The 15253-nt window shown below is 50.1% G+C and overlaps 1 protein-coding gene across 1 annotated transcript; it reads left to right on the plus strand.

Moving 5' to 3' along the window:
* Positions 1 to 573: 573 nt before the first annotated feature.
* Positions 574 to 14481, plus strand: Rab11b (RAB11B, member RAS oncogene family). Its single transcript, XM_051178782.1, has 5 exons — positions 574 to 742; positions 11279 to 11474; positions 12242 to 12435; positions 12705 to 12785; positions 13467 to 14481. The coding sequence occupies exons 1-5, from the start codon at positions 703 to 705 to the stop codon at positions 13610 to 13612; spliced, it is 657 nt and encodes a 218-aa protein (XP_051034739.1). The 5' UTR covers positions 574 to 702; the 3' UTR covers positions 13613 to 14481.
* The last annotated feature ends 772 nt before the right edge of the window (positions 14482 to 15253 follow it).

Consider the following 15253-nt stretch of genomic DNA (forward strand, 5'->3'; position numbering starts at 1 on the left):
CCCAAAAACCAAAACAACAAAAAAACATGGGTAATGATGAAAAGCAGAAAACAAGAGACTTAATCAACTTGTTTAGAAAAGGAACAAATAAGTCTAGGATCCTATTTGTTTTGGAAGCACTGACATGAGCTTTAGTTTTAAACAAAGAACTGGGAGACTGCAATCCAGAGAAGGTTTCCCCGGTCCTCACACATACACCCGGAAATGGTCGTTTATGAGGCTAAGGTATGAGGCCAGAGCAGACGCACTGACCTATGATGTCATCAGGACGTTAAAGTCCTTAACATCAACTGGAGGTAGCTCAATTTCCCTTCACCGACAGGTCCGCTGAAAGCCGAGTCTGAATCCAGTCCCAAGTCCCTCATTGGTTAAGCACGCCATCAATCCACTTCATTGTTCAAGTCTTCCGCCCCGTCTTTCTCCCTCTGCTTCTGATAGGCTGCTGAGTCTGTCACTTCAGAAAGGTCCGCATTCCTTCCGCCTTTCTCCAGGAGACCGAGGGCTAGAAGGGTGGATCCCAGGAGGCTCCCACCCACCTGAGCTCGGCTCCTAAGTCTGATTGGCTTGCCTGGGTGCCTGTCACTACCGCTTTCAGCGTTGAGTGGTTGTCGGACCGCCGCTCTGCGCGGTGCCGGTTCCGCCCCCGTCGGGTGTTTGTGGTGGGGCTGCGGAGTCGCCGATCCCGCCGGAAGCGCCAGGACAATGGGGACCCGGGACGACGAGTACGACTACCTATTCAAAGGTGCGCCCGGTGGAGTACAGACGGGCAAGGGCGCAGTAGCGACGGGAGGGTCGAGGCCGCGGTACGGGACGAGAGGGTTCAGGGTGGAGCCCGAGGCTTCAACGGGGCCTGTCCCTGGTAGAGCGTCGGAGGAAGCCACGGCAGGCCTACCTCACCAGGCTTCGGGCCCTAGTTCGCAGCAGGGAGAAGAGGAAGGCTTAGAGAGGCCTATGGACCCCGGATGCGCCGGGGCGGGTCCGGGCCCTAGAGGGGGTGGGTCCCGGGGTGGAAGGCCAGGCCGTTGGGGCGGGGCTCCCGGGGGCGGGGCTTTCTTGGTTTGGCGGGAGGGCGGGCTGCATTGAAAACAGGGTTATAGATGGGGTTAGGGCATTGAAGAACATTGTGGGCGTGCCCAGTAAGCCTGATTGGTGTGAGTCTAATAGGGCTGGACCTGGACTGGTTGGGGCGGGGTCTGCCTTGGGGTGGAGCCTGGGTCATGTGGTGCAGGAGCCCTAAATTGGGGTGCCTTGGAATTGGTTGGGGTGGTGCCTATGTGTGCAGCAGTAGTTCAAACTCTGAGTAAGTCATGGAGATGTAGTTCAATTGGTAGAGAGCTTGCCTAGCAGTAGCATGCACAAAGCCCTGGGCTTTATTTCCAGCACCGCTTAGACCTTGTGTGATGGTGCAGGCATTGAGTGACCAGCACTTGGGAGAAGATCAAAAGTGCAGAGGCCAGCCTGGATTACTGGAACGCTTTCTCAAAGAAAACAATACACATGGATGATTGGCCCAGTACATACACTGTTCTGAGCCTTTACAATAATGATCCCATTTAATCCTCTTTATGAGTTTATACAGCCCATATTATCCAAGAAACAGGCTTGCAGTGGTGCACACCTAAAATTCCAGTACTCAGAGTTGGAGGCAGGAAGGCCTTTTTTTTATTTCAAAGTCAATCTGGGGCTGATGAGATAGGTCAGCAGGTATTGCTGTATGCTGCTAAGCCTGATAATGTGAATTGAGTCTTGGAGCTTACATGGTGGAAGAGAGTCTGCAAGTTGTCCTCTGTCCTTCACATGTACTCCATGTCACATGAGCCCAGACACATATAGCACACAGAATTAATAATGTAATTTGGCCAGGTGTGCTGTTAGACATCTTAAATTCTAGTACTCAGGAGGAAGCTAAAACAGAGCTATATGAGTTCAAGGCAGACAAGCCTGGTCTTCATAGAGAGTTCTAGGGGTGGTGGAGTGGCAAGTGGACCCTATCTCAACAACAACAAAAATTTTAAAGCTAACCTCAGTTATATAGCCATAGTCTGTCCTCAAAACAAGAGGGAAACTGAAGTTCAGAGAGTTAAGTTCCTGAGGGAGGAGCAGGATTGAGCTTCAGACAGTTTATGGAGTTTTTGCCACTTAGGGTATGAGCTTTGGCACAAGTTTTGCAGCTTAGACGTGGAACAAACAGATGTCAGACCTCCCCGAAACACATCCACATCCAACGCACAGGAAGTGTGCGTTCCTGCCTGGTGAATCTCCCCCTGTAGCATGATCAGTAAAAAAAACCCAGAGACTGATACTGGGTTTCAAGCTTTAAGCCGAAGATCAGAAAAGCAAAGCAGCCATCCTCCACTAGTTCTTGCTTGTAGCTCAGGCTGAAAGGTGATCCTGGCTCAACCAAACTTGGACTGAAATCCCAGACTTATATGCTCTCTTCATCAAGGCTGGAGAATCTGGAGAAACTCAAGTGTCTTCCTATCCTCAATGTGTCTGGAGAATGAATATCAGCTCTGAGTCCCTATTCCTGTCTTAAATACCCGTCATGAGTCCTGGGATTAAATGTGTGAACTCTGTTACTCTTTTAGACTGATTCAACCTCATGTAGCCCTGGGTGGCCTTGAACTCAGAGAGATCCATCTGCTTTTGTCTCCTGAGTCCTGGGATAAAAGGACTGTGCCACCACTGCCTGATCTCAGTAGCTTGAGGCTGACTTTGCTTTCTGAATCCTTGTGCAAGCTTTAATAAATCATAAGTAATACATCACCACATTTCCCTATGTCACTGGGGTTCCTCATTTCTCTGATGAGCATATTTTGGGATCTCTGGCCTTATGACACCTTCTCTGCCAAGCTGGGCTTTTTGGTCCTGTACAATCCATGCTAGATTCCACACCTGACAGTGGCTGGACTTTTTGGTCCTGTGCCATTCATACTAGACTCCCTGCCTGACAGTGGCTGGTTATGAGAGCTAATTCCTAAACACACAGTTGCCTGTCTGCTACTGTATCCTGGTGCTCAAAGCCAGCCTTGGCATCTTGGGATTGTGGAGGTAGTAGGGATAGCCATTTGACAAAGGCTCCAGGCAGAGACAGACATCTATAATGATACAGAGTTACCACATAACAGCACGTGGCCTGGTAGTGGGCTGTGTCCAGATGTAAGACTGATTAGCAGGTATCACTTCAGGATTTGAAAGGAATTTTAGATACCAGATATTTGAAGGGCTCTCTGGTGATGGGTGGAACAGACTCAAGTCCTTGCCTATGGCAAGGCCCTGTTCCCCATGCAGCCCACCCTGAGGAAGCTTCAGGCAGGGCAGGGAATCTTTTCTCTTCAAATCAACACATTCAGTATCTGTGGTCATTCTCTGCTTGTTTTTGACCTTTTGCTGTTATAAATAGCCTGGCATTGAATATGTGTCCAAGTCCTCTTTTTGCCCTGTGGGCTGTTTCCTTGATGTGCATTCCCAGAAGTGCAGTTACTAGGTCAGGGGCTATGGAACTCCATTGCCATTCTTGGTACTTGTCTCCAGAGCTCACTTCCTGGAAACACCAATCAGCTTCTGCAGCAGCTGGCTGGAGGGAGTGCCTGCCTGCCTGTCCTGTTACCCTCCCCACTGGCCTCCTTTCCTGGTCTAGCAGGTACCTTCTTCAGTTAGTTGTAGTAGCTGCCTAACCCCCAAGGTCAGTATCCCACTAATGCTCACCCTAGGATTCCTTTCCATTCCTTACAGTTCATCTGAGGACCCTTTAACATTTGTCCTTTTCATTCAGATTTTCAAGCCATTAAGTTAGAAAAGGAAGTGCTGGGGAATTAAAGGGGAAGAGAGAGAACAGCGGGCAAACTACTGTCATCAATCACATCACTTGCCTGCATGTGGCAGATCCCCCAGAATGTGAAATCATTACACTTGCCCGTCCCTTCTGAGACCCACAGCCTTCAGAAGCCAATCATCATGACAAGGGTGGTGACCGACCTTGGAGAGGCATTTCAAATTCAGTGGCAAGAAGATAAGGTCAAGGCCAGTCTAGGCTATATAGTGAGACCCTGCCTCTAGGAAAACAAAACAAAACAAAAAAAAAAAAAAAAAAAAAAAAAAGTCAAAGTTGCACTAGAAGTGTTAACTAAGACAGTTCTTGTCATTCTGTGGCTCTCTCTACAACTCTAGAAACTTTGGAAGGTTACTGCCTGGTGTCTCATCCACCCCAATTCTCTGTGCTCAACCAGCCTTGCCTATCCCCACTTCCTTATCCTAGGCACTTGTCACCTTTCCTTGACATGGAGGGCCACACATCTTTGCTTGAGACAGCTCCGACACACACAAACACACACGTTTTTTGGCAGCCACATTACATATTGGCTCCTTTAACCTTAAGGTGAAGGCCAGGAGGTCCCAAGAGTAGGTAGCCACGTGCCATTTGTTTTCCTCCATAAATAGTCTCTCTCTCTCAGGAGTGAAGTTGTTTATTTGTATCTAATTATAGATCCTCATGTTTATTCTCCCAACATTTTCGCCTGTTAGCCACAGGCCATTTTCCCAACCTGATGGTGTATCCCCAGGAATACCCTTGACTTCTCTGAGGAACACTAAGTTGGGGTGCCACACTGGGATCACCTTTAGGGCCCATCCTCAGACTCATTTCCTAGAGTTCCCAGCCAGTTTTCAAGGACACAGTTCATGTGAGAAGCATAGGGTTTTTTGGGTTGTACCCACCCTTGCACAAGGACAGAGAAATGACTACACCCCAGGGGCAGGGCTAGCCCCAGAACTTATATTCCTTAGCCAAGTACACTAGGCTAGGCAGCATGCCTACCAGGCCTGCTGTGCTATGCTAGTGATTACCACTAGCCCCAAAGAATAATTGAGGCAAGAATGCTCCCTTGTGCCAGTCCCTGTGGCCTGGAATGGTTAGGGCACACTTCCTAGAGGACACCTTATTCCCTACACTGAATAGCTGCTCAGTCTGTCTAAACATCAAAGGCTCCAGGGGTGCTACCCTGTCATAGGACAGGCTAGAGCATCCAGGGCTCCTGAGAGGTGCCAGATCTTTGTTTTTGCCAACTGGGCTTGCCTGTTTAGCATGCCAAATGGCATATCCAGAGGGACCATTTCCCAGCCAGCAAAGCCACAGACTTCTTTGGAAATGCTGGGGGTTGTGTCCTCAAGGTCTTATTATTTTTCCAAGATAACTGATGACTTGTTTATCTTGACAATGCCATTTTCACACCCATCCTACATGCAGAGGCAGCCTAGTCACCACCCTGATGTATCAGGCACCCAGTGCCAGAGATGGCCTGAGCAGCCTAGCCTTCCTGCTGTTCACCTGGACATAGTCTGTGGACCCTCAGGCTGGTCTGTGCTTTCTGTTCTTAGTGGGTAACCTTGGACTGGGAATTTGTCTCTGGGTTGCATATCCCTAACTGCAGCTGGATTATTGACATTGTGTTTGTCCCTGGGGTGGCTCTGAGAATTTGCTAAGCCTAGGCCCGTGAGGCATTTGGGCACAAGCTTGACCCAAGGTCCAGTGCAGCTGCTGTGGCCAAGGTTCCCAGAGGCTATGCAACAGAGGCAAGGCTGAGAAGACAGAGGGTGTGAGAGATCTCCTGAGCAAAGCAAGTTTTCCATGTCATTCCTGTGGGCGTGAGAATGAGGAACAAAGTTCTCTTGGCTGCGGCAGCTCCTGTAGGAAGGAGGTGAGGGGTAGATGCTGTGGAGAGTGATTCCTGCAGTCTAGTTTGTTTCCATATGGCTCAGCAGCGAGTCACTGCCCCAACCAGCATGCTTGGGAGTCCTTGGCTCTGGGTTACAGGCTCTTGTCTAGCATCTCCTCTTTCTTTGAACTTGACTTTCTTATACTGAGTACCCACAGAGTCTCAGGAGGATGCTGAGTCTGTCATCACATGTCTTGTGGACCAGGCCATATCATAGCCTGAATGTAGAGAAGTCTGCATCGAGTGAGGGATCTCACAGACTATTGGATCTTGAAGGATGGGCTGGAGTTTGTTGGCTGTCCCTGAGGATGCCCACATGGTGGGGAGCTGAGAGAAAGGCAGGCTGAGGTATCCTGGGCTTCACTGCCTCCAGGAGGTAGAACCAAGACCACTGAGTTGTATGGCTGGGATGAAGGGAGAATGGCCTGGAAGACATGGGATTGAGATGGAAGGAAAAGGCCTTGTGTCAGAGACCTGAATTCAGATCCTGCCTAACAACTTTCCAGGCAAGTTGCCCTGGACATGCATTGCTTAGTGGAAGTGATTGGGAGGTCGGGGCAAATCTGCAGATAAACACAGGTCCTGACTCCTGCCTTGCCTGCAAGCCCCTGATCATGGCACGCCTTGGGTTCCCCATTCCTCATCTGAATCTCAGTTTCCTTTTTTGTAAAATGGGCTGTGTGAGGTAGCATATGTCATCTCTGCAGCCTCTTTTTTGTCCCCCTCTTATGAATCTGTTTGTGGATTTTTTTTGTTTTGTTCTGTTTTTGTTTTTTTGGTTTTTTTTTTGTTTGTTTGTTTGTTTTTGTTTTTTGGGTTTGTTGGTTTTTCTAGCTTTGTTTTGTGGGGATTTTTTTGTTGTTTTGATATAAGATCTTGTTTTGTAGATCTAGCTGGCCTGGGTCTGCCTCCTGAATGCTAGGATTAAAGGCCTGGACCACCATACCAGGCCTGTTTGATTTTAGAGGGTCCATGAAGCTTAGGCTTGCATCCCACTCACCATGTAGCCAGGGATGATCCTGAACTACTTACTGCCTCCACCTCCAGTTTTAATGCGGTGCTGGGGATCAAACAGGGCTTCATGCATGTTTAAATAAGCGCTCTACCCACTGAGCAGCATCGCCAGTACTGTTTGTCCTTTGAAACAGGGTCTCAGACTGTAGCACAGGCTGCCCTTAAACTCATGATTCTCATGCTGCAGCTGACTGAGTCCTGGAAGGCATGTACCACTATGACTGCCTCAGTCTTACTATTCTTGGCTGTAAAGCAGCCCAGAAGGTGCAATGGGTAGGGCTCCCTGTTTTTGCCACATCCTCACCTGTGGCCTGAGGGGGGTGAACTGGGCATCTTCCCATGATGTTCTAGGCGTGTCTAGGGTCATATGAGGTAGGCAGAGAGGTTCTCCCAGCCGCTTTGGGGTGTGTTGATTCATTCCACAGACATTTGTTGGCACTTACTGTGTGCCAGGCCCTGTGCCAGGCCTGAGGATACAGCAGGGAACAAGACTATCTAAGATCCATGTTCATGGGGCAGACTAGCCACCAAAAAAAAAAAAAAAAAAAAAAAAAAAAAGAGTGAAGCCAGACACATGTGATGGTTACATGAGCTATGGAAAAAAGGCAGAGAATGGTGAGGGTTGGGAAAGTATGATTATAATAGGATTGTAGAGAGGGTGGCATCTGAGGGGCTCACAAAGAGGTGAGGCAGGTGCCAAAGAAAGAATGGTCAGACAAGAGTAGCCTGTGTAAACGTCCTGAGGCAGGACTGTGCTTGATGTGTTGAAGCAGAGCAAGAAGCAGATGTAGCTGGCTGGAGCATATGGGAGATTGAGAAAGGGAAAGAAAAAGGCTTCAGAGCATGTAATGCCATGCCTTGTGGGCCCCAGGGAGAACCTGGGCTTTGATTCTTAGGGACTTAGGAGCCATTCTGAGTCCCTGCCCAGGGCAGATTTGTAGCTCTAGTGCTCACAGATGTCTTCTTGTGGCTGTGAGAAATACAAGCTTTTGGCTGGAACCTCAAGGAAAGGCTGATAGTATAACAGTGTAAGATGGTGGCTTGGCCTTGGAAGGTGGCAAGGAGCAGGGATCTAGACACACGGCACACGCACACATGCATGGGCATGCATACACACGAGGGTGTCATGTGTGTGCGCACACATACACACATACACACACAGTTTAGCAACTGAGTTCATATGGACAAGTACACATACAGGGCTGAGGATGTAGCTTAATTGGTAGAACATTTGTTTAGAATACATGAGACCCTGGGTTCCCATCCCAATATCATATACACCAGGTAGGCATGGTGGTTAATGCCTGTAGTCCCCACACTTGATAGGAAGAGGTGGGACAATCAGTAATTCTAGGTATTCCTCAGTTACATAGCGAATTGGAAGCCAGCATGGGCTGCATGAGAGACTACCTCAAAGGAAAGTATACATAGAAGTATATAACCCCGTATATCTTCACTATCTGAAGCTACCTCATGGAAACAGAACATTACTGGCCCCCGGAAGTGTCCCCCCACCCCCCCACCCTCCGGTTATAAAGGGACTGAAGGATTGACCCTACAGCATGAGAGGACGAAAGGACTAAAGATGACTGTACGTGGTTGGCCTGAGTGCCTTCCAGGTTGACTGAGTCATTGACCAAGCTAGGGAAGGTGGGGGTGTAGCCAGTGGAGTGATTAAGTGATCAGGACACGGTTCTGTTGTGCTGATTTGAAGTGCTAGGGATATAAAAGCAGAGGGTACACCAGTCTGGGCTTGCAGAAAGGAGGTAAATATAGGTGTCACCAGCCTATAGATGGTGTTTGCAGCCAGAAGCCTGGATAGGGTCACCTAGGGATCCAGTCCTGTGGCTCCCTTATATTTTCAGGTAGAAGGATAGCCTGCAGCGGCTCTAAGATGGGGAGGCAGTGTGAGGTCACTGAAGCACAGGAAGAAACAGTGTAGAAGGAGGGCTTCTCTGGGCTGCTGCATGGGGACAAGGCACTGAGACCTTACCTCTTCCTTGTAGTCACTGGGGGGAGATCTGCAGGTTGGTATATTCATGGGGTGGTGGCTGAGTCCCTCCTGAAGGTTCTTCCACTGTGTGTACCACACCCTGCTCATCAGGGCCAGTGAACTCAGTCTCAAGTCTATAGGCTGCCTATAACATCTCTACCCACACCATGGGGTCCTGATCCCAAGGTGGATGCCCCTCCTACTTCCCAGACCCTGGATAACCATGCTCAGTCTGGGGCCTAGAGTGCTCTGAGAACTGGAGGCAGAGGCAAGACTATAGATAGCACCTTCTAGGGGCTAGCTGTACAGAAAGGAGAAAATCAGGGCAATGCCTAGAGTGGTAAGGCATCAAGAGAGTATTCTTAGCCTGGCCTCTTGATCCACCCCAGCACTTAGGAGGCTGTGGTGGGAAAATCCAAGTTTGAGGTCAACAGGGCTACATCATGAGGCCCTGTCTTACTGGTGTCTTACCTTCCCCTGCACCCTCACAGAAATGTATTCTTTTCGGGAGAGAAAAATTAGAGTATGTAAGCCGAGCAGCTCAATGTGGACGTAGGAAGGGGAAGGGTGCTACCTGTTGAGTCTTGGGCCCTTCCAGGCCTCAAGACTCCCCTGTGGGGCCTGGGTTCCTCTTAAGAGCTCTCCCCAGTTTATAGCCATGCTTATCTCCTTGGCTGGGAGCCTGATCCTGGGCAAATACCCTTCCTGTTCCTCCAGCCCTGGATGACCAAGCCTGCAGCCCCCAGTGCTCTCCCCTGGTAAGCCCACCCTCAGCTACAGAGTCACTCTGGCTAAAGTATCTGATTAGATGCCCACTGCCTATTACATCTGCATTGTATACATGTGAGCACATGCACATGAGAGTACAAAAAAAATGTAAGCATGGACATGTGAGCACATGTACATGGGAACACATGCATGTGAATCCTGAGGCTAAGGACAGCCTGCCCAGGCCCCACCCCAGATTCTAGAAATGTAGCCCCCTAGAGGTATTTTCTAAGCCAGGTTAGCCTGGCTCCAGTCAGTTCCCCTGAATAGTCCATGTCTACTGGTGTCATGCCCTGTGTCCTGGGGAGTTTTAACCCATAATACTTTATCTTCTAACCATGTTGTCCTGATAGACATTCTGGAATAGATTTCCTTTTTGTGTTTTTTGTTTGTTTGCTTGCTTGTTTGTTTGTTTGTTTGTCAAGACAGGTTTCTCTGTGTAGTCTTGGCTGTCCTGGAACTCACTTTGAAGATCAGAGTGGCCTTGAACTCCCAGAGATCTACCTGCCTCTGCCTCCCAAGTGCTGGGATTAAAGGTGTGTGCCACCAAGGCCCAGCTCCTTTTTGTTATTGTTTTGAGCCAATGTCTTATGTAGCCCAGACTTGCCTCAAGTTTGTTTTGTAGCTAAGGATGACCTTGAATTTCTTATTGTGTGTGTGGGGGAGGGCATGGCTTTATTGAGACAGGATCTCACTGTATAGCCTGAATGGCCTGGAACTTATTATGTAGACAAGACCAGGCTGGCCTCCCAAGTATTATGATTAAAGACTTGTGCTGTCATGATCTCGGTTCTCTGATCTTCCTGCCTCCACTTCTTGAGTTCTGGATTACAGCCCTGCACCATCAAGCCCAGTTTATGCCGTGCTGGAGAATAAACCCAGGGCTTGACTCGTGGTGGTGCACTTTAATGATTGGTTCCAGCTTCAAGGAGGCATGTACAGGGTAAATAGAGACCTTTTCTCCCTGTCACTGTTTGAAGGCCAGCTTCTAGGCTGAACAAAGTCATACACATTTACATGTGTCTTATAAAGATGTGACAGTGACAGGACCCTCAGGAGCACTGAGTAGAGACCTCACCCCAGGCAGGAATGGTGGCCAGCTCTGTGCAGGCTGCAGCCAGAACACATATTCCTGCTGTATATCGAACTCCCAGTGCTACAGGTGAATGAGGGCTTGTTTGTCTGAAGCAGCTGGAGGAGAAGCATGGGCAGCAGGAGGAGTTTTGTTTTCTGTCACTTAAAATACCAAACACAACTGTAATAAGTATTAACCCTATTGAATGTTGACCGATCCTGTGTCCTGAACAAAACTACAGTAACAATGACAAATGCTCACCCGTGTCCTTTTCTGTATACTGCATGCTGGCCAGGTCCTGCCTGACTCTTAGTGCTCTCGTTCCCACTTTCCAAATAAGCCTCCTGCCTTCCTGTTGACATGTGTAGAATAGGGGGGCCAGAGAGGTTAAGTGACTTGCTCAAAGTCACTCAGCTCCAGAGCTTTCTATGATCATTTTTGACTACTCAGCCATCAGGCTCTGGGGTTGGTGAGTCTCAGGCCATCCTGTCTGCAGCATGGTCTGGGATGTCACCATGTCCTTTCCCAACTAAGATAGCCAACAAGCAAAGGTATCTGTGCTGGCTGTTTCTGAAGCTTCCATTTGCCTGTGTGTTACCAGGGTTTCTGTAGGTGGCAGAAACCAGGAAGCCACCATGTCAGGTTTGGTGGGTAGATGTAGGAAACATTGGGTGCTACTTGAATCTCACTTCTCCTCCCTCTCCCTACCCCAAGTGGTGCTTATCGGGGACTCAGGTGTGGGCAAGAGCAACCTGCTGTCACGCTTCACCAGAAACGAGTTCAACCTTGAGAGCAAGAGCACCATCGGCGTGGAATTCGCCACCCGCAGCATTCAGGTGGACGGCAAGACTATCAAGGCTCAGATCTGGGATACTGCTGGCCAGGAGCGTTACCGTGCCATTACCTCTGCGTGAGTTTAGCTAGAGTTAAGACCTAGAGATAGCAAGGGTGTGTGGGAATGTGACATGGGAGCTTGTAAGGGTATGTAGGAGTTGGACTGCAATGTGGAGAGCTGAGATCAAGAAGCAGAAGGGTACCCCGAGAACTGTGGGACCCACAAACAGACTGGCACCCAGCCTTGGGCATGACCTGGCACTGAAGTTATTACTGGGTAGACAGGGTCTGGCTTAGGCCCTCCTTTCTGACCCAACCCCACCCAGGCAGCCTATCTGCTTTCCTGTCCTGGCATAATGTCCCAGTTTTATCATACATTTTGCATCACTATAGCCTCCCAATTGGTGACTGAGACCCACCCAGCCTGCCTCTTTACGCACCCTTGAGCCCCCTGGCTGTCCCCTCATTTCATTTGCTATGCTTTGCATTTCCTTCACACCGTGGCCTTATCAGTGGTCCTTCATCCCCAGAGGATGGACATGGTCCCATGTGTGGTCCAGGCCTGTCTGCACAGTGGGCATTGGGACTTCTGCCTGAAAGCAGCCTTATTCCTGCATACCTGATGTATCCTCTCCTTCTGTTGATGGCTTTGGGGTGTCTTCTAGCACTGAACCCCAAATTCCCTCCTTAGTCTCTCTCATTTGTGAAGGCCTCCTTCAAAGATATGATGACTGTCTTTTGTCTGGGCCCTATGCTTAGACCAAAAAGCCACCGTCTTCCGGGGTTCATGTGAGGCTACTGCCACCCTCTAGCCTGAGGTTCATGCCTGCACATGTTCTTCAGGTACTACCGTGGTGCGGTGGGTGCACTGCTGGTGTATGACATTGCCAAGCACTTGACATACGAGAATGTGGAGCGCTGGCTGAAGGAGCTGCGGGATCACGCGGACAGCAACATCGTCATCATGCTGGTAGGCAACAAGAGTGACCTGCGCCACCTGCGGGCTGTGCCTACTGATGAGGCCCGTGCCTTTGCAGGTGAGCTTGTGGCAGACATGCCAGCAAATGGTGGGACTGTGCTCTGATTTATCAGTCTGACAGATTCAGAGAATTGTCTAGAAGTCAGGTGCCCACCTCCTCCAATGTCAAGGTTCAAGTGTTCAGCCTTTGGTCCCTGAGCAGTTAAAGTAACCTCTTGGTCCTACCCACTAGCAGTATAGGCAGGTGGGCAGGCATAGTCCTGCAGAGAGGTATGGGGAGAGGAGCGTGGGAGCCAGACCCAAGAGAACATTTTTTTTCTTTTTCAGAAAAGAACAACTTGTCCTTCATTGAGACCTCAGCCTTGGATTCTACCAATGTAGAGGAAGCATTCAAGAACATCCTCACAGGTGGGACCAGTGTCTGGGTGGATATAAGAATGGTGCCCAGTGTGCAGGTTGCACTGCAAACCCAGTCCGTGCCCCACAGAGTGAGGACATACCTAGCCCTTGCTGGCACATGGACACAGAGGTCCTTACCCAAGTCCCTGTGATGAGCCCTCTGGGGCTGCAGGGAAAGGAAGGAGTAAGCAGCCTGGGCTAGCTAGGACCAGTTCTGACCCCTGCCCCTCCCACTTGGCTGTGTGTGGGAACCTCTAGGAGCCCAGCCCCCAATGCTATTTTACCATGATGTGGTGGGGGTCCTTCAAAGCATGGTGGAAACTGTCTTTGTTTCCTGTAGCTGTGATTAAAAACAAAAGCATCTTAGAGAAGAAAGGATTTGTTTTTACTGATAGCTCAAGGTACCTGAAGCAGCTTGTCATGTCATCACAATCAGGAGATGGGATGTGCACAAGCTGCTGCTCGCTCCCTTTCTTCATGGTATACAGTCCAGCATCCCCTGCAGAGAATGGACCTACCTGCGTCTGTTAAGTCAAGATCCTTCCCTCAGGCATGAACAGAGGCCCTTCTCCCAGGCCATTCTAGGTTCTTTCAAGTTGAGGATCAGGAAATATCTAGCCTGTGTCCTACAGATAGGTAAATTGCCTGGGGCAGGCACACAGTTTGCTCACTACATCCTCCCTGTTACAGAAATCTACCGCATTGTGTCACAGAAGCAAATTGCTGACCGTGCAGCCCATGATGAGTCCCCTGGAAACAACGTGGTGGACATCAGTGTGCCACCCACCACGGATGGACAGAAACCCAATAAGCTGCAGTGCTGCCAGAACCTGTGACCACCCTGCGCCTCCATCCAGCGTGCGTGCACGTCCTTGGTCCTTGGCCAGCCCCTCCAGTGTCCTCCCGGCCCCTCCCTTGTCTCTCTAGGACAGGCTGCTCCCACCCTCCAAGTGAGCTCCTCCTGCCAGCCAACTGGCCCAGGAGGAGCAGGAGTCAAGTGGCTTCTCCTGTCCTGCCTGCTCAAGAGAAGCTAAAAGCCCCTTGCTTATGTACCTGCTCTTGGGTATTGTGGGCATCTTGACAGGGTGGGGAGGTTGGTAGGATGGGCAGGGCCAGCCAGAGGTGAGGAAGATGAGTAGAAGGAGCCGGCTTCTGTTTTCCCTGGCAGACTCCAGGGACTGATCACCTCCTTCTCTCTCTGGCCAGTTAACCCAGCTGGCCCTGCATCCCTACCCCAAACCCTCTCTGAGCTGATACCCGAAGAGCCAGGCCTCAGGGGCTGGGCAGGTGGACACTCTGGGCTCTGCCTCCCGCCTATTCCACCATAGCCAGCGCCAGCACGGCCTCCAGCATTCCCAGGCCTGCGCACTCCTGCTCCTGCCTGTTGATTTATGCTGGGAGAAGACCCCCTTCCCCTCCCCTCTCCATTCTCCTCTGCACGCAGCGCTCTCCCCTGCCCGTCCCCCCTTCTCTGTCTTGTCTACCTGTCTGGTCAGGAACCTGTCTGCAAGTGAAGCAATATCTCCATGTTTTGTATATACAACTGCTCTTGTAGCCTTTGGTTTTTGTTATTGTAGAGAAACACAGATTCTTTATACACTTTGTAAAATTTACGCCAAACCCCAGCTCTCGAACTCTTATTCTTACTGTAGCCCCTGCACTGTTGCCCGTTACTAAAATGTATAAGCCAACTTCTGTACAGAAACCTGCCACTCAGCCTCTGTCTTCTTTCTCCCCACCAGATGGTGCACCTGAGCCGGGGCCCCTTTACTGGTCCCCAATGGTAGGTTAGTCTAGTACCTGCTGAAGGCAGGGTAGTAGGGAGGAAGGGAACACTGGTGACATGAAGTGGCAACCTTAGCTTAGAGCATTTTAGGGAGAAGTACCTGCCTTCCCCAGTTAGCTTGTATCTAGGATTGCCAGACATTAGGTGCCCCCTGGTGTTAATGGGAGGCATGAGCACGCCCATGGCTTGCCATTTCTACCTCCTGCAATAATGGCCTCTTCCTCTGGGGTCCTGGCAGGGAAGGCTTGCTGGTGACTGTGGGTGATGTCAACCCCCCTCCACATTCCTTACCCTCACCCGCACCCCCCCCCCCCCGCCAGCTTTCTTTACTCTTGACATTTGATGGGACCAATGGGGACACCAGTGACTTGCAAGGTGAGTAGCTTCTCCCTAGGACCTATCCCATGTCCCTGTGCCACAAGCCTACATAGTAACAAGATGTATCCCTCTCCACCCCTGGAGGAAATCTTACAATCCAAGTACAGCCAACTGTTCTAGAAGCCCTAGTCTCTGGATGAAGAGAACCTGAGGCCACCTTCCCTCCTCAATTCTAGAATGAATGTAGCCTTGCCAGGTGGGGTGAGGTGGGCAATTTCTGACTCTTCTTTCTGATCCAAGCTAGTTACAGTGGCTCATACTTGTAATCTCACACTTGGTTGGTGGTAGCAGAAGATCCTGTTCAAGACCAGCC

Source organism: Phodopus roborovskii, unplaced genomic scaffold (genome assembly GCF_943737965.1).
Source record: "Phodopus roborovskii unplaced genomic scaffold, PHOROB, whole genome shotgun sequence".
Taxonomy (NCBI): domain Eukaryota; kingdom Metazoa; phylum Chordata; class Mammalia; order Rodentia; family Cricetidae; genus Phodopus; species Phodopus roborovskii.